Source organism: Nicotiana tabacum, chromosome 19 (assembly GCF_000715075.1).
Source record: "Nicotiana tabacum cultivar K326 chromosome 19, ASM71507v2, whole genome shotgun sequence".
NCBI lineage: Eukaryota > Viridiplantae > Streptophyta > Magnoliopsida > Solanales > Solanaceae > Nicotiana > Nicotiana tabacum.
In genome coordinates this window covers 101,995,486-102,016,145 of record NC_134098.1, presented here as the reverse complement: position 1 = coordinate 102,016,145, position 20,660 = coordinate 101,995,486, and the positions used below count along the sequence as shown (strand labels likewise).

Sequence of the window (20,660 nt, the reverse complement as noted above, 5' to 3'; positions counted from 1 at the left end):
AAAGTCTTCATAGCATAAAATATGTAAGTTGTGCTCCAAATATTTCTTAAGTCCTTACTAAAATACAACTATATAATATATTTTCCAAAAAACTAACACAATAATATGAGATAAGTCATAGCATTATACAAAAATATTCAACAACAAAGATAAAATAATAAAATTACATAAAATAAATATTGCTAATTAATAAGCCATAATAAAAATTAACATAATATAAAATACTATATAGGTCATGCTAAAATAAGTATACCTAATAAGTACTAATATTAATTACATCACTAAGCACTAAAGAAAAAGATAAACTAAGTTATGCATTTTCATTATAAACCAATGTAAAACTAAAATAATTATCCAACACTATCGTCATTCCTAGTATTTAATTGAATTTCTTTTGTTAGCATTAGTATTGATTTGAACTTTGTTTGAGTTACTATATTTATGGGCTATAAAATTTATTTACCATTCAAGAATGTTAAGTCTAAACTTGAAATAATACGTTAAAAGATAAAATTATGAAAAAGTTTAAGAAATATTTATAAATTACATTATAATAAATATTTATATGTATAAAATATTTTTAAAAATTATATAAATGTGTTATCGGGTTGGTTTGGTTTCGATTTGACTTTTTTTAATTAAAACCAAACCAAACCAATTATGGTCGAGTTTTATTTTTCAATACCAAACCAAATCACATCGGATTTTTTTTCCGGTTTGACTCGAATTATTGGTTTGATGCAGTTTATCGATTTTCTTTGTACACCCCTAGTAATTCCTAGGAAAAGAACAACAGTTCACAAGTCTAAATAATACGGCGACGTCAGTTCGCAAAATATGGTTTTGTAATATTAATATCAAAAATAAGTTATTCTTTTTTGGTGATGATACGATTATATTATTATCCCTTTTACCATGCTGCTTTGTACTCCTGAGCACTGAAACCTTTACAACATGTTTTAATCAAAATGAAAAGGACACCTTTACAATCAAAGATTCCTCGAACTTCAATGATGCTTAGAAGTGTATTAGATCCATATAAATGGATTTCAGGGAGCTAGCTAGTGCAATTTAAGTAAATTACATCTTTGGTTATCTGTCTAAAATGTGGTTTTGAGAGTATACAAATCAAATTCCCCGACATTTTATGCAAAAAAACTCCAGATGAAATAAATTCCCCAACATTAAGGAAAATGCACTTTAGTCCTCCTCGCGATTCAGATTATACGATAGCATGTCCACATGATGATGCCATTGAAGAGGAAGGTCGCCATTTACTGTTTTCCGGCTGCAACCCTACATTTTCTTGGCTGCAAGACTGACTCGTGCTGCAAACTCACCTATTGCTGTTTTACCATGCTTCTTTGTACTCCTAAGCACTGAAACCTGTACAACATGGTTTAATCAAAATGAAAAGGACACCAATGTACCATCGAAGATTCCTCTAAGTTCGCTGAGTGATGCTTGGAAGTACATGAGATACATATAAATGAAAGGTTCTCTTCATCAGATGAATTTTAGTTAGTCATAAGCATGGAATATGGCCCCTTTAGTAAACAAATTGTACCAATTCTTTAGAACGCATAAGTCTATCTGTCCTGTTGATCAGGCTCAAATGTTAGCTGCTAAACTTGATACTACTGCACTTTGACAAAGCAAAAGCTACCATGACTCCAGGAAGTGTTGAAACTAGACAGGGTATGTTCCATATCAACTTCTATTTGTTTTCTTCTCTTTTTTCTTTTTGAAATGGTAACATATTTTTTTTTTTTTTTTTTTTTGATAGACCGAGAAATCCGTCTGGGGCCGATCCTTTGGACCAACCGCAGCCTTCGAAACTCGGTGGATAATGAACATATTTGTTTTCTTCTCTTTAGAAAGTAGTTTACCTTGAATCAATTACAAATCTTGACTTATAAAAGTAGAAATATGCTGTTCAAATATTTTTAATTATGTTGCCGAGAGTCTATTGGAAACAGCCTCTCTTCTATCCTCATAAGGTAGGGGTAAGGTCTGCGTACACACTACCCTCCCCAGACCCCACGGTGTGGGATAATACTGGGTATGTTGTTGTTGTGTACTACAGTTTTCTGTCCTAAACTTGGGTACAAATTTCTTAGTTGGTCTTTTACACATGCGTCTAACTTTTAGAGATGAACAAAGAAGAAGAAGAACGCCAAACTATATTTAGGGTAATCACACTCTTCTAAAACCATAATTAACTTATTTCTCTATAGTTGAACAAAGAAAAATAAGAAGAGGAACAAGAAGAGAGAACACAAAATGTTCAACTACTGATTCTTGACCATTAGTTTCAATAGTAAATAAGTACCACCAAATATAATACACAAAATATGAAAATATACCTTGGGCCTCTCCATTGAGCTGCCAAAATAACCTATTCCAAAAGAAGACGATGAATAAACAGCTGCAATCTCAACAGCATCCATCTTAGCCAAACCACCCGCAATCTATGGAAAATTAATAGCTAAGGGTATTGGAATGATAGGTTCCTAGATTTAACAAGGGTAGAACAGAAAAAAAAAAAAGATAACAAAATCTTGAGAATGGTGTTACCATTCTAGGAGATTCTGCTTGAACTAGCAGGAAGCCAGCACTACTTTCAGTGCCACACTGACTATTCTCCTGAACAACAGAGTGTAAAACTTTTTTACAGGCAGAAGATGGCCCAGCTTGAGACCTGCGCAATAAATCAGATCGGATTTCAGGTTAATAATTCTTTAATGGTTTCTGGAAAAAACATAACTCAAACTTATTGCTGGATCGCTCTCAGTAGGGGAAATAGATAGAGAAAAACAGAAGTAGCAGTGTCAAACACACAGTGCTGACGAAACACAGCATTCCCGAGCAGCAAATCCTCTCATTAGGTGCTCTCCAGAACCACTGACACAACATCCAACTATAAAAGGAGCGCCGAAAGGTCCCTTTGAAGACGCCCAACAACCAGAACCATACATTGCCGCTAGACCCACACGTCCACCAACCTGTTATAAGCTCCAGGGAAGTAAGAACAGTAATCCAATGAATTTATCTGCCACAGAATTTCAGAGTAGGAACAAAATGGGCTACTGGCCTTGGACATACAAAAAAACTTGAATTAAATGAAAACTTTGGTAATAAAAACTGAAGAAAATAAGATCCAACGGTCAAAGAAGACGGAGATATTCCTGTTAGCTGTTCGAAAATATACTACAATGTTAAGACACTTTTGCAAGCATGGTGGTTGCTTAAAAAAATACTTCCCTAATAAGCCTTCCAAATCAGTTAATCAGAAACAAAGTAAAAAGTTAAGAAAAAAAAGGAACTTAGGAATTATAGAGGAGGGGAAAGTAGTAGGATGACAATCATTTCCAAGCATAAAAAAGGTAAAGCATGACGGGAATGAATTGTTCGATTTAAATCATAAGGAACATATTCAAAACCACCAAAACACTGAGCTACACAATGCTTTTCAACTATCCAACTAAATCCCATGGCTGGTGCGCGCCATCACCATCTGTTGCTATAGAGATACACCCCTTGAAGAGGAGAAAACATAGATAAACAGCAAAGGATCTTGAGGAACAAACGGCTGTTCCTGCACACACTACTCAAGTCCTATATGAATGTTTGGCCCTTGCTAAACAGTGCAAGTACTAGTTGTCCGTTTTAAATTATAAAAGAGTTCCCAGCAGCTCATATAAAAGCTACGGAGAGGCGGAATGAGATGGACAAGGAGAAAGAAAGAAGTTGCCCCGGATGTTGAAAATATTTATCTTGTTGAGACAAATACTTCGTGAGCAAATTTATCTATTACACGGGCCAATACAATTTTTAACCTAACCATTCTATTCCAGAAATATCATTGTATTCAATTACAACCTTTCAACTGCATAGTGACAGTATTCACACTTCTCCCTTTCACAAAAAGTAAAACAAATTCTGAACACTGTCCCCAGATGAAGAAACTACTACCGATACAGCAAGATGACAAGATCAATCATAAGATCCTACACCCCCTCCACCAAGCCACACAGACAGAGAGTTGACCACCTGATCAAAAGATGGTTTGGGACAAGAGCGTGAATTGCTCACATGTATAATTGAAAATGTTCGAGCATTTTCAGAATATCACCTTCAAAGCTATACCACCACTTGAGGACCCACAAGCTATATGTCCTTCTGTATCGACACAGATAACTCCAACTGTGTCAGAAATAAAGTCTTCGTCTAATGCACCAAGCATTGAGATCGGATTTCTCGCTCCATTTCCTCTTGATTGGTTATCCACTTCTGGAGTATCTGCGTACACACTACCCTCCGATATATTGTTATCTGACGAATATATGAGTAAGAAAGAAATAGTAGACTGGCGAAAACCCTAGTACGTACGTTGTTACTGATGATCGATCAACAACGGATACAGTTACTAGCTATGAATTGATGGTTGAGTTTTGAGGTACTCTATATTTATAGCTATCTGGGGCGTGGAATTGAATATATAGCGTATTTTTCAATGCATGATTTATTTCCTTATTTCTTTTAGGGTTTTACGTGGAAGTTGTTGATTGGATGGGATATGTGGAGAAGGATCGTGATCTCATATATACTTTCCTTACTTTATGATATTTTCCCGTCTTTTTCTTTATAACTAGCATATATAATTACTTAAATGTACTAGCTTTTCTTATTTCCTTTATCTATTTTGTGGCTCGTCCATTATTTTTTTTTTTTTTTTTGGAATGTGATATTATAGAGTGTATTACTCAAATGGTCACCCAACTACTTGAAATTATCTACTAAAGTCATTTTTCTTTCGTTTGTAACAGAAAAGTCATTTAATTATGCCGATAGCAATCAAAAGATCACTCAACTAGATTTTTCAAACTTTTGATTGCCAAATACTCATTTTACCCTCTAAATTATCAACTTTTGTCTTCTTCTTTTTTACTTTAAATATTATAATTTTTTAATTTACATTGTGGACTTACTTATAGAACAAATTAATTGTATTATAAAGTTAAAAAAAAAAACAAAAATAGTACTTTAAGACTTTGCAGCAACAACACCTAGGTGGCCCTGTAATTCCAAATCTAGAAATTATGTCATCTGTGGGTACTTTCTTATGAATTATGTTGCGGAAACCAAATGTATATAGTGTGAATGAGTCACAACTATTATACCAAAAATTATGACAACCACTAAATAATAAACAAGACAATAAGACAACAATAAAAGAACACCAGAATTTACGAGGTTCAGCCAATTATGCCTACTTCCTCGGACACAATCAATATTTTATTCCACTCCAAAATTATAAGTGAAATAATACTAAAGAGAAAAGATACAAATGCCTTAAGAAGATAAAAATGCAAATGAGATGTGTGTTTAAATCCTAAACATTAGGCCTCCTTTTATAGGGTGAAATTTCCATTCAAAATTCCACTGATGTGGGACTTTTGACAATTTCAACAAATCTTCACCTTGGCAAAATTCCACATCTTCAATTTTCTCTCAATAACAAATTTTGGTTGTGTCTTCATCTTCAATCTTTAGTGTAATAATGTTGATCAAATCCAAACAATGTTGAAACTTGATCGCAGTCACCACTTTTGTCAGCATATCAGCAGGGTTCTCCGTAGTATGAATTTTCTTCATCGTGACTCCACATTCTTCTATGATTTCTCGTAGGAAATGATACCGAACATCAATGTGCTTCGTCCTTGCATGATAAACTTGGTTCTTCGCTAATTGAATAGCACTTTGACTATCACAAAAAATTGTAATATTTTTTTGTTCAATACCACGCTCCTTTAGCAACCCCTGAAGCCAAATTACCTCCTTTACAGCCTTTGTAATAGCCATGTACTCTGCCTCTGTTGTAGACAAAGCAACTGTTGACTGTAAAGTAGACTTCTAACTAACTGGTGCCTTTGCAAAAGTAAACACATAACCAGTAGTTGACCTTCGTTTGTCCAGATCACCCGCAAAATCTGAGTCACAATATCCAACTACAGACCGATTGCCTTCCTGCTCAAAAACTAACCCAACATCTACAGTACTATGAATATACCGTAGAATCCATTTCACAGCTTGCCAATGCTCCTTTCCTGGATTATGCATATATCTGCTAATAACTCCAACGGCTTGTGATATGTCAGATCTCGTACAAACCATTGCATACATCAAGCTACCAACAGCATTTGCGTATGGTACCCTTGACATATACTCCTGTTCAGTTTCATTCTTTGGCGACATAGTAGTACTTAGCTTAAAATGGGGAGCAAGTGGCGTACTAATTGGCTTAGTCTTCTTATCTATGCCAAAACGCTGTAGTACTCTCTTCAAATATTCTTTCTGAGATAAACAGAGTTTCTTTGAACGTCTATCTCTTATTATCTCCATGACAAGAATTTTCTTTGCCTCACCCAGATCCTTCATCTCGAACTCCTCCTTCAGTTGAATCTTCAACTTATCAATTTCTTCCGAATTCTTGGAAGTTATCAACATATCATCAATATATATGAGAAGATATACAAAGGAACCATCATTAAGTTTGCGCAAATACACACAATGATCGTATTTGCTTCTCTTGTACCCTTGCCGCAATATAAACTTGTCAAATCACTTGTACCATTGTCTAGAAGATTGTTTCAATCCGTACAACGATTTTTTAAGTTTGCATACCATATTTTCTTTTCCAGCAACTTTGAATCCTTCTGGCTGATTCATGTAGATTTTCTCCTCCAAGTTTCCATGTAAAAATGCAGTTTTTACATCCATCTGAACTAGTTCCAAATCCAACTGTGCTACCAAAGCCAACATAATTCTAATGGAGGAATGTTTTAAAACTGGAAAAAATACTTCATTGTAATCAATTCCCTCCTTCTGAGCATATCCTTTGGCCATCAATCTTGCTTTGTAGCGAACATCTTCTTGGTTAGGAAATTCTTCTTTCTTTGCAAATACCCATTTGCACCCAATTGTTTTCTTTCCCTTCGGGAGATTGGCCAATTTCCATGTATGATTCTGATGAAGGGACTGCATTTCTTCATTCATGGCAATCCTCCACTTATCTTCTTCTGAACTTTGGATTGCGTCTTTATAAGTGGTAGGAATACCATCAGCTACAATTGAGGTTGCGCAAGCAACCGTCTCTATGAGACGAACAGGTTTCGTTATTGTCCTTTTTGGCCTGCTGGTTGCTATTGATTCAAGTTGTTGTCGAGATTCCTAAGTTGGAATCTCCCTCTCTACTGGCTCTTCTTCCAGAGGGTAATCTTCATGAGTTTCCTCCTCTGCTTCTTGTGTAGGAAAAATAAATTTTCCCTCAAACTCCCTTTGATGCACCACCAGTTTGTTTGACATCTTCAACTATCACCTTATCTGTTATGGCAGATTCATCAAAGGTAATATCTCTGCTGAATATAATATTCCTTGTCTCTGGACACCATAAGCGGTATCCTTTGACTCCAGAAGTAATCCCCATAAATATAGCTTTCTTTGCTCTCGGATCCAATTTTGACTCTTTCACATAATAGTATGCAATTGAGCCAAACACGTGCAAAAAGTCATAATCTACAGCAGGTTTTCCATACCATTTTTCAAATGGTGTCTTGCCATCAATAGCAGCAGATGGTAGACGATTAATTAGGTGGCATGAATATGTAATTGCCTCAGCCCAAAATTCTTTGCCCAAGCCAGCATTGGACAACATACACCGTACCTTCTCCAGTAAAGTCCGGTTCATACGTTCTGCCACTCCATTCTGTTGTGGTGTATGTCTGACAGTGAAGTGTCGGACGATGCCATCATTTTCACAGACCTTATTGAAATGATCATTTTTGTATTCACCTCCATTGTCTGTGCGAATACACTTGATCCTCCTGCCTGTTTGATTCTCCACCATCGTCTTCCATTTGAGAAAAATTCCCAACACTTCATCTTTCCTCTTCATTGTATACACCCACACTCTTCGGGAAAAATCATCAACAAAGGTTACAAAATAGTGCTTCCCACCCAATGAAGGTGTTTTAGAAGAACCCCAAACATCAGAGTGTACATAATCCAAAATGCCTTTAGTATTATGGATCGCTGTACCAAATTTAACCCTTGTCTGTTTCCCTTTGACACAATGCTCGCAAAACTCCAAGTTGCAAGTCTTTACGCCTTTTAAAAATCTTTGATTAGATAGAGCTTTCAAGGATTTCCCTCCAGCATGTCCCAAGCGCATGTGCCATAGCCTGGTTGCTTCTGCCTCTTTGTCATCACTGGATGTCACTGTTGCTATCCCAATAACTGTACTACCACGATAGCGGTACATGTTATTGTTCTTCCGATTGGCCTTCATTACCACTAGTGCACCGGAGCATATTCTCATCACTCCATTTTCTGCAATGATTTTGAACCTTTTTGATTCTAGGGCTCCCACAAAGATGAGATTCTTCTTCAAACCCGGTACATATCGAACATCTGTTAATGTTCTGATCATTCCATCATGGCTTCTTAATCTTATTGAACCAATGCAATATGAGGTAAAAGGGCTGTTATCCGTTGTGTGGATGACTCCATATTCTCCTTGAAAATTCACGAACCAGTCCTCTTTGGGACACATATGATAGATACAAGCTGAGTCCATCAACCATATGTCTGATGATGTTGATAACTCTGTTATAACTAATGAGAAGTCTGAATCATCACAATCAGCTACATTTGAATCCATAATGGCCTTTCCATTGTTATGTCTGGCCTTATTCTTCAACTTCGGACAATCTTTCTTCCAGTGCCCCTTTTCTCGACAAAAGGCACATTCATCTTTGCTGGGTCTAGATCTCGACTTGGATCTTCCCTTCTTAGTCCTCGTTTGATTTTGAAAACGACCCCTCACAATTAGTGCTTCTCCTTCTCCGCCCTTCTGTTTTTCTCCCTTTCTTTATTCATAGCTGTACAAAGCCGAGCAGACTTTTCTGAGAGAAATTTTGTCATTTCCATGGAGTAGAGTAGTTTCAAGGTGCTCGTACTCATTAGGAAGTGACCCCAACAACATCAAGGCCAAGTCACCATCATCAAAAGTTGCATCCATATTTTGCAAATCTGTGACCAACTTATTGAAACTGGTGATATGTTCATTCATTGTCGTACCAAGAACATAGGTGAAGCGAAAAAGTCTCTTCTTCATGTACAATTTATTTTGACTGTTTTTCTTCAAAAATTTATCCTCCAGTGCTTTCCATAATTTACTTGCAGAAGCTTCCTTTGTGTATGGATATTTCTGCTCTCTAGCAAGGTAGGATCGAATGGTACCGCAAGCAACACGATTGATAATTTTCCAATCTTCTTCTCCAATAACATCTGGCTTCTTTTCTTCAATGACAAGATCTAGCCCTTGTTAAAAAAGAACATCTAGAACCTCGCCTTGCCACATCCCAAAATGTCCTGACCCGTTAAAAATTTCTACCGTAAATTTCGCATTCGACACAATTCTTGTCATAAGCGAAGATGCCAACGATGGCGTATTATTGACACTTGATGTAGATTCTTCTAGTTTATTGTCTTCCATTTTGACACAAATATTATTTAGTAGCTGACGACACAAATCAAGATTATTTCCTTTCTGGTGTGGAAGATCAGACTAAGCTGCAACCACAGAGCATACTCAGACAGAACCTTGACTCAGTTACCAAGATAGATCTTTTCTGATGTGGAAGATCAGACTATGCTGCAACCACAGAGCATACTTAAACAGTACCTTGGCTCTGATACCAATTGTTGCGGAAGCCAAATGTATATAGTGTGAATGAGTCACAACTACTATACCAAAAATTATGACAACCACTAAATAATAAACAAGACAATAAGACAACAATAAAAGAACACCAGAATTTACGAGGTTCGGCCAATTATGCCTACTTCCTTGGACACAATCAATATTTTATTCCACTCTAAAATTACAAGTGAAATAATACTAAAGAGAGAAGATACAAATGTCTTAAAAAGATAAAAAAGCAAATGAAAGGTGTGTTTAAATCCTAAACATTAAGCCTCCTTTTATAGAGTGAAATTCCCATTCAAAATTGTCATCCACCGATATGGGACTTTTGACAATTTCAACAAATTAACTCCATGTCATGAAAGATATCTTAAAAGTAGTCTCTCAGCTCTTAACTTTTATGGAAAGAACAAAGTATGCATTATCTCTAGTTGAATCTATAGCCCACGTTGTGAGAACGAGAACACTGGGACCATCCCAAAACTCATTTGATGGAAATCCCCAAATACAAAAAAATAAAAACTCAAAACTGATGGCGTATCCCAGGTTAATCAGAGTTTAGAACTTGACGAGTACATTAAAACTTTTTAGTTCAAATCTATATTTATTAAAATTCACCAAAAATTATGAGTTCAGATCGTATGCGGGGGTACAAGTAGAGTATATTAAGACATACGATTAAAGACTGAAGAGCCATATGCAAAAAAATTGACAAAATAATAAATAAGGAAGGCGGAATGCATCCTTTAATTTAAAAAGTAGTGGTACATACAAAAATATGGACATTATTTTTAATTCAAACATTGCAACTTATGTCTAACTTTATCTATACATGTTTTCGGTACATGTATAAGAGTCAGACGCCAAAATATTGAGTTTCGTCGAACCCGCCAAACCAATAGTTGGATTAGGCAATGCTCAAAAAGAGGTGACTTCCTTTCTATAAAAGAAGAGACCAGAGGGTCCATCATTTGGCAACAAGGCAAGCTTCACCAAGCTTTCAGCACCTTCTTCAGCAGTTAAGCTCCCAGTATTGCAGTTCATATCTGTTTTGCAAAAGCCAGGACATACACAATTTATCCGAAAATTCGGATATTTCGTAGCTAAAACCCTTGTGTAAGCAATTAGGGATGCTTTCGAGACTTTATAAGCTGAGAAGTAAGTTGGCCATCCTTTGGCTTCTATTGATTTCTCTCTAAAATCTTTAAGAAATTCATTCAACACTTCATCCACCCTTTCTTCTGTCAGGCTTTTAGCATCACTTAGCATTCCTATAGCCCATTCGTTACACAATAGCTGTAGAATAGCAGAAAACGGTTTGGAGTAGAGGCGGCAAAAGTAACCCAAACCCATTTGACCCGTCCAACCCGTCAGGTTTTAGTGGGTTGAGCATGAGCTACTTTAATGATGGGCTAAGTTTGGGCACAACCCAACTAAGCCCATTTATTTTCAGTAGCCCAAATTAGCCCACGATTTATTACTTTTACTATTAGGCATGAGTTGACATTTATTTCAAAACATAAGACAAGAATCAACAGGAAAAAAAGAAAAAAAAATTCATCATCATAAACCATTGCAGAATGATATTTACGAAAAAAATAAATAAAAAATATTGTTATATATGTGAGGACAAGAGTGGATTGCTCTAGTGGTAAGTACCCTCCACTTCCAACCAAGAGGTTGTGAGTTCGAATCACCCCAAGAGCAAGGTTGGGGAGTTCTTGGAGGGAGGGAGCCGAGGGTCTATCGGAAACAACCTCTCTACCCCAGGGTAGGGGTAAGGTCTGCGTACACATTACTCTCCCCAGACCCCACTAGTGGAATTATATTGGGTTGTTGTTGTTGTTGTTATATATGTGAGAATATTTTATAATGTTTATTTAAAAGTTGAGGTTATTGCAAAGATTTGCATCAATATGGGCGAGTTGGGTTACAACCATCGTGACCGGTCCATCTTAACCAAAGTGAACTTTAGGCAGAATTGGACAATGACTCATTTAATGAGTCAGTGCCCAAATACAAACCAAACAACTCATTTGCCCGTTCTACTATCGGTATATAGAAGTTAACCTCAACATAATTTAGAGGGTACACATATTATGATATATACAGTTATGATTTCATTACCTTTTAACTTCCCCAAGAAAGAAGCGACACTAACAATTCTTGGGGAATTAGAGAGCTGAAGGAGGGGAATAAATGCTTCAATCATTCTTTTTGCACCATAGAAGTTTGTCTCTAGGCATTGATTTGTCAACTCATAATCTGTAACAATACGCTCAATACCTGCAATTGATTTCTTAATACCACCCTCTTCCTGCATAATTATTACTCCAATTTGTTACTATTTCTTTGAATATATGTATATGTAACATAAAATGACTAAAAAGTTATCAAAGAGATCACCATTGATTGTGTAACCCTTTGAGCTTCTCTAGAGCTTCAACCCCTCTCTTCTCATTTCTAGCAGTCAAAACCACAACTACTCCCTGGGAAGCAAGCTGCCTGCATATTGCGAATCCAATCCCTTTGTTTGCCCCTGTAACTACTGCATACCTGCACCATAAATTAATTATAGGTACAGAGTAAAAACAAATAAAATAATTGTATTTGCAAATGCTAAAAGAAGAAATTCAGTACTTTGTGGCTCGGCCTCTGATTTCTTCTGTCATTTAGAATAGCTTTAGTTGTGGTTTGAAGAAAGCCAAACCAATTAAAATCATGCACAACCCCCTAAACTTATCCGGGTTTTCGTTTTAGACACCTTATCTACTCAAAATTTGAACCAATTAGACACTTTTTTGATAACCAGCAAAAAACTAGAGAGAGTGTAATACACTCGTCAATGATGTGGCAAATTGACGAATTAACTGATGACATTTGGTATTTGGGTCCAAAATAATAATTAATAAAATGAATTATAAGGAAAAAAACAAAAACAAAAACTATTTTTAAGAGGAAAAAAAAAAAGAAAAACAATAACCCCACCCACCCAGACCCTCCCTTCCTTATTCTTCTGCTAAGCCCATAAGTCGGCGTTTCTAACCATAATGTTCTTTATATATATATATATATATATATACTAGTTCTTAGTGTATACTAACCAAGTTAAGTAGAAACTTTTTAAAGTGGCACAAAATTACATTAAAATGAGTGCGCATAACAAATTGTAAAGAAAAACAATACAAGCTCAATAATGAATGGTAAACTTACTCGAAAAACTTTGACAGTTGAAAACATAATGATGATGTTGTATGAAGTTATGAAGTTTTTTTTTGATAGGTACAATATGTAATAAGAGATTAAATTAAAAGAAATATATATTCAAAAGAACTGCTTCATTGAACAGCTAAAAATATCTATATAGTAAAACATATATAATGAACAAATCTATATGTTTTCATAATAAACACATGAGTCATGCTTTCCTACACCATTAAGCATAGTAGTAAAAGAACACCACCAAAAAAACAAACAAAAACAACTTTCGACACTTCTCTAGTTATAAGCATAAATAATACTCTATCCGGTCCACAATAATTGATTTTTTTGGTGGTTTTTTTGTCACGGCCCAAAATTTTTCACCTTAGGGATCGTGATGACGTCTAACATTTCCAACGTTAAAATATAATTAGCCATTTTTAACAAAAATTTAAATTAATTAATAACAAGAAAATAAATGTGGAAATAAAGTTTGAAATAAAGTGAGTATTCCATAATAATCGTGATATCTAAATACTATCCCAGAACTGGAGTTATAGGTGCACGAGCTTCTAGAATAATACAAATAAAGGTCTGAATAAAATTCAAGCTGTTTGAAATATAATACACACCTGAGATAATATAGAAGGGGACTTCAGAACTGCGGACGCTGTACAGTTATACCTCAAGTCTCCACTGGTAGTTGTATCCGGGCAAATCTGCAGTACGCCTCTGTAACCAACTCTGAAATCTGCACAAGAAGTACAGAGTGTAGTATCAGTACAACCGACTCTATGTACTGGTAAGTGCCGAGCCTAACCCCCGGCGAAGTAGTGACGAGGCTAAGACGGGTCACTTACATTACCTGTACGCAATAGTAGTAATAACAACAATAATAATAACGAAAATATTAGTAAGACCAGTAAATAATATTAATGATTGAAATCAACTCAGCAATCACAATCCCTCAACTTGTTTCCATTGCGGCGTGCAAACCGTTCCCGCAATATAAACTTTATACAAGTGTGTTGCGGCGTGCAACCCGATCCCCGAATATAGACTTTTAAATAAGTCTGTTGCGGCGTGCAACCCGTTCCCCCATATAAACTTTAAATAAATCTGTTGCGGCGTGCAACCCGATATATATATATATATATATATATATATATATATATATATATATATATATAAACTATTAAATGTAATAGAAATACTCCAATAAATACCACGTTCAATAAGAAACTATTAAGTATCAAGGCATACAATAATTATAATTTATTTATGAAACCAACAATGATAATTATCAATTAATTGTGAAAATCAGGGAGAAAAGAGGCAGTTTAATATTTAATATGTTAAAGGTCAAGTAGTAATTAAGACACATAAATAAAATAAACATGTAACAATAATTGCAGAAATTCAAAAATTAATATTTGACAAGAAATATGAGAGAAACAATTATTATAACAATTAATTTATGTATTAAACAATTTAAGATGTTTAAATAATTAAGCAAATAATTAAATTGACAAAGTATAGGCACTCGTCACCTTGCCTATACATCGTTGCACATGAAATTCATATAGCAAATAATTCAGGGGTTCTATTCCCTCAAGTCAAGGTTAACCACGACACTTACCTCGCTTTGCAACCAAATTTCAAGAATCCAATAAAGCTTTGCCTCACGAATTCGTGTCTGAAATCCTCAAATCTAGTCATAAACAATTCAATATACTCAATACAAATCATAGGAATTAATTCCATATGAATTTATAAATTTTTCGGATAAAAATCCGAAATTCATTTTAAAAATCAACAGTGGGACCCACATCTCGAATCCCGGAAAAACTCATGAAATCCGAACACCCGTTCCAATACGAGTTCAACCATACAAAAATTATCGAATTTCGACATCAGATTGACTTTCAAATCTTTATTTTACATTTTTGGAAGATTTTATAAAAATCTTATTTTTCTTCCACAAATTCACGAATTCATGATGTAAATGAGTATGAAATAATGAAATATAATCAATATAGGATAAGGAACACTTATCCTAATGCTTTTCCGTAAAAATCGTCCAAAAATCGTCTTACCTGAGCTCAAAATCAAAAATGGTGGAAAATAGGTCGAAATCCCATTTCGCGAACTTAAGTTCTGTTTGCCCAGATTTTACTCATCGCGATTGTCACGACCCAATTTCACCTATAGGTCGTGATGGCGCCCAACACTACAGCTAGGCAAGCCAACTGATAAATCAAACGTATATTGATTAAATTTTTAATCCAAGAAAATAATAAAATACCAAATTCTATAAATGTGTGTGCCAAGACCCGGTGTCACAAGTGCATGAGCATCTAGTAGATTATACAAAACTCTAAATACTATCTGAAATGAAATAGACAGAATGTAAATATAAGAAGAGACACTGGTAGCTGTAGAACAGCTCAGAAAGGCAGCTCACCACTATGCCTCGCGATGACGTGGATATGTGATGATAGGTCCTCCACTAGTACCTGTCTCAGATCCTGCACAAAAAGTACAGCAAGTGTAGTATGAGTACGTAAACAACGTGTACCCAGTAAGTATCAAGCCTAATCTCGAAGTGGTAGAGACGAGATGGTCGACTTTGACACTCACTATGGGTCAATAATAATAATTAAAATAAAACTAGAATATTTAAATCAGCATGATTCACAGAATATAACAATAATTTATTTAACCAGCAGAAATAATTAAATTCCTTCAAAATGCAACAATTCTCAATATATATATATATATATATATATATTAAATCCTTCAATTTCAATAAAAATTCCAATTTATCAAATAGCTTTACAAGCTGCAATTCAATTTCAATGAATTTCCAATTTATCAAATAGCTTTACAAGCTGCAATTCAATTTCAATGAATTTGTCAAAGTATCGTGTAATTATTATTATTATTAAGCACGATTTCTGCCGAGATCGTACGGCCCGATCCAGAGTGTCGTGTACACTGCCGAGAGACGTGCGGCACGATCCATAGATGTATCTATCATGTCGAGGCGTTCGGCCCGATCCACAAGAAAGGAGGACATTTTCTTATGTACCTCTGGAATAAGAGTATTTATTGTAAAATTTATTCGAGAGGATAACAATTTATTTCAACAATTAATTAATCTAAACAAAAATTAAGCATATGAAAATTTTATATTTTTTTACCTTTCATAACAATTCATAGTATATACATCAAATATTTTAATTAATAAAGAATATAATTTACACAAGTAATTCATGATTTAAGTCCTAAACTACCAGAACTTTAGCATTAATAGTAGCTACGCACGGACTCTCGTCACCTCATGCGTACGTAGCCCCCGTAATTAGTAACAATTATTTAATTTAATCACCTATGGGGTAAATTTCTCCCTCACAAGATTAGACAAGATACTTACCTCGTCTTGCTCCAATTTAATCCACTAGAAAGCCTTTTTCAGGATTATTCAACTATGTCTGACTCGAATCTAGTCAAAATAATTCGATACAATCACTAAAAATTATAGAAATCAATTCTATAAGAAAATACTACATTTTTAATAAAAATCCCGAAATTAATTAAAAATTCGTCTGTAGGGCCCACGTATCGGAATCCGACGAAAGTTACGAAATTCGATAACCCATTAAATTACGAGTCCGGCCATACCAGTTTCACTCAAATCCGACTCCGAATCGATACCGAAATCTCAAAAATTCGTTTCTATGAGATTTCTAAAAATTTCCCAAATTTCAATCTCAAAACACTAATTAAATGATGAGAACAATGATATATTTATGTTATAGACCAAATCCAAGTTAGAATCACTTACCCTAATGTCTTTTCCTTGAAAATCTATCAAAAATCACCTATGCTCAAGCTCCAATTTGTTAAAAATGGCGAATGGGACGAATGCCCTCTTTTATAATTCTGCCCAGGCAGCCCTCGATCCTCGGCTTCGATCCTCGGTTTCGATCCTCGGCCTCGATCCTCGGCCTCGATCTTGGGAGCTCGATTTTTGGGAGCTCGATTTTTGGCCTCGATCTTGGGCCTCGATTTTGGGCCAGAATTTCCAGCATAAAGGAAAAATTGCAGCAACTGTTTTAAGTCCAACTTTTGATCCGTTAACCATCTCAAACTCACCCGAGACCCTCGGGACCTCAACTAAATATACCAACAAGTCCTAAAATATCATACGAACTTATTTGAAACCTCAAATCACATAAAACGACGCTAAAACCACGAATTATGCTCCCATTCAAGCTTAATGAAACTTAAAATTTCCAACTCCTACATTTGATGTCGAAACCTATCAAATCAACTCCGATTGACCTCAAATTTTACACACCAGTCATAAATGACATAACGGAGCTATGAAAATTTTCGGAACTGGATTTCGACTCCGGTATCAAAAAGTCAACTCCTCGGTCAAACTTCCAAACTTAAATTCTTATTTTTAGCCATTTCAAGCCTAATTTAACTACGGACTACCAAATAAAATTCTGAACACGCTTCTAAGTCCAAAATCACCATACAGAGCTGTTGGAATCATCAAAATTCTATTATGGGGTCATTTTCACATAGTTAGACATCCGGTCACAATTTGAACTTAAACATTTTAATTTTTCATCAAAATTCCATATCTCGGGCTACAGACCTCAGAATTTGATTCCGGGCATACGCCCAAATCCCAAATCACGATATGGACCTACCGAAACTATCAAAATACTGATCTGAGTCCGTTTGCTCAAAATGTTGACCAAAGTCAACTCAATTGAGTTTTAAAGCTCTAATCCATATTTTAATCCATTTTTCACATAAAAACTTTTCATAAAATTTTACGAATTACGCACGTAAGTCGAGGAATGATAAATAGTACTTTTCGAGGTATTAGAATACATAATTAATTATTAAATTTAAAGATGACATTCTGGGTCATCACAGCGATCGCGGGAATATGTTTGCGATCACGTAGAACAATTTTTTCCTGGTCCATTTAACTCTTCTCAATCGCAGATAATTCTTTGCGATCTTGAAGCATAACCCTGTAGGCCTACGTGATCGCGAGCCATTTCATGCGAACGCGAAGAACAAATTTGAGTGCCCCAGCTTCTGCCTCATTTCCTCTTCGCGAACGCGAAGCTTTGCACTTCGACCCTTCGCAAACTCGTGCCCTCGGTCGCGAACACGAAGCACAAAATGTGCCAGTCCAACTTTTCTCTTCGCGATCGCGAAGCACAATGCACCAGATGACAGCAGAAGCTAAAAACCAGATTTTTCTCAAAGTTCAAATGGTTCGTATGCTATCTGAAACTCACTCGAGCCCTCGGGGCTCCAAACCAAACATGCACACAAGTCCAAAAACCTCATACGAACTCGCTCGTACGATCAAAATATCAATTTAACACCTAGAATTACGAATCAGACACCAAATCAAATGAAAGTTTTAAGAAAATTTTAAAACTTCTATTTTCACAACCGAGCGTCCGAATCACGTCAAATCAACTCCGTTTCTTACCAAATTCGACAGACAAGTCATAAATGACACAACAAACCTATGAAAATTTTCAAAACTCGAATCCAACCCCGATATCAATAAAAGTCAATTTGTGGTCAAACTTTAAAATCTTTAAGCCTTTAGGCTTCTTGTTTTCGCCAATTGGCGATATTTCAAGTTAGGGACCTCCAAATTAAATTCCGGGCATACGCCTAAGTCCCAAATCACGATACGGACCTAACGGATTGTCAAAACACTGATCTGAGTTTGTTTGCTCAAAATGTTGACCAAAGTCAACTTAGTTGAGTTTTAAGCTCTATTTTACATTTTAATCAATTTTTCATATAAAAATTTTTCGGAAAATTATTCGGACTGTGCACGCAAGTCGATGAATATTAATAGTGCTTTTCGAGGTCTTAGATCACAGAAATAATTATTAAATTTAAAGATAACCTTTTGGGTCATCACATTCTCCACCTCTAAAACAAACGTTCGTCCTCGAACGGAGTTAGAAAAAGCACTTGAGCTGGTGAAAAGGTGTGGATATTTACTCCGCATGTCCGACTCAGACTCCCAGGTAGATGCTTCTGTCGGCTGACCTCTCCATTGCACCCGAATTGAAGGGTAACTGTTAGACCTCAACTGTCGGACTTGCCGAGCTAGAATAGCTACTGGCTCCTCTTCATAAGTCAAATCTTTGTCCAATTGGACTGAACTGAAATCTAACACATGGGATGGATCACCATGATATTTTTGGAGCATAGACACATGGAACACCGGATGAACCGCTGATAAACTAGGTGGTAATGCAAGCATGTAGGCTACTCCACCCACCCTTTCAAGAATTTCAAAGGGTCCAATATACCTAAGGCTCAACTTGCCCTTCTTTCTCAACCTTATTACACCTTTCATAGGTGAAACCCGGAGCAATATTCTTTCTCCAACCATGAATGAAATATCACAAACTTTACGGTCGGCATAACTCTTTTGCCTAGACTGAGCTATGCGAAGTCGATCTTGAATAACTTTGACCTTATCCAAGGCATCCTGTACCAAATCGGTACCCAACAACCGAGCCTCTCCCGGTTCAAACCAGCCAACTGGCGATCGGCATCGCCTCCTGTATAATGCCTCATATGGAGCCATATGAATGCTCGACTGGTAGCTATTATTATAAGCAAACTCTGCAAGTGGTAAGAATTGATCCCAAGAACCTCTAAAGTCTATAACACAAGCGCATAGCATATCTTCTAATATCTGAATAGTGCGCTCTAACTGTCCGTCTGTCTGTGGATGAAATGATGTACTCAACTCAACCTGCGTGCCTAACTCACGCTGTACAGCCCTCCACAAGTGTGAGGTAAACTGTGTACCTCGATCTGAAATAATAGACATGGGCACACCGTGAAGGCGGACAATCTCACGAATGTAAATTTCAGCTAACCGCTCTGAAGAATAGGTAACTGCCATCGGAATACAATGTGCTGACTTGGTCAACCTGTCCACAATGACCCAAATTGCGTTAAATTTTCTCTGAGTCCGTGGGAGCCCAACAACAAAATCCATACTGATTATCTCCCACTTCCACTCAGGAATTTCTAACTTCTGAAGCAAACCACCAGGTCTCTGATGCTCGTACTTAACTTGCTGACAATTCAGACACCGAGCTACATATGCAACTATTTCCTTCTTCATTATCCTCCACCAATAATATTGCTGCAAATCTTGATACATTTTGGCGGCACTTGGATGAATAGAATACCTGGAACTGTGGGCTTCTTCCAGAATTAATTCACGAAGCCCATCCACATTAGGCACACAAATACTACTCTGCATTCGCAAAACTCCATCTTCCCCCACAACAACCTGTCTGGCATCACCGTGCCACACCGTGTCCTTGAGGATAAGTAAATTTTCATCATCATAATGCCGCCTTCTGATGCACTCATATAAAAAAGACCGAGTGACTGTGCAAGCTAAACTGGGTTCCAAAATATCTAACCTCACGAACTTATTAGCCAAAGTTTGGACATCTACAGCTAACGGTCTCTCACCAACCGGAATATAAGCAAGGCTGCCCATACTCACAGACTTTCTACTCAAAGCATCGGCTACCACATTGGCCTTTCCGGGGTGATACAAAATGGTGATATCATAATCTTTCAACAACTCCAACCA

The 20,660-nt window shown here is 36.2% G+C and overlaps 1 protein-coding gene across 4 annotated transcripts; it reads right to left on the bottom strand.

Moving 5' to 3' along the window:
* Nucleotides 1-982: 982 nt before the first annotated feature.
* On the bottom strand, nt 983-12,563 carry LOC142173266 (putative threonine aspartase). Of its 4 annotated transcripts, none has more exons than XM_075238290.1 (8): nt 12,410-12,453; nt 12,176-12,325; nt 11,897-12,086; nt 4,136-4,302; nt 2,842-3,005; nt 2,578-2,701; nt 2,367-2,471; nt 983-1,386 (listed from the first exon to the last, which is right to left on the bottom strand). In XM_075238290.1, the coding sequence occupies exons 2-8, from the start codon at nt 12,176-12,178 to the stop codon at nt 1,297-1,299; spliced, it is 843 nt and encodes a 280-aa protein (XP_075094391.1). In that variant the 5' UTR covers nt 12,179-12,325; nt 12,410-12,453; the 3' UTR covers nt 983-1,296. The 4 variants fall into 4 exon arrangements, with proteins under 4 accessions (XP_075094391.1, XP_075094392.1, XP_075094393.1 ...); XM_075238291.1 differs by having other exon boundaries at nt 2,367-2,398; XM_075238292.1 differs by lacking the exon at nt 4,136-4,302 and having other exon boundaries at nt 12,056-12,086; nt 12,410-12,563.
* Nucleotides 12,564-20,660: the final 8,097 nt, after the last annotated feature.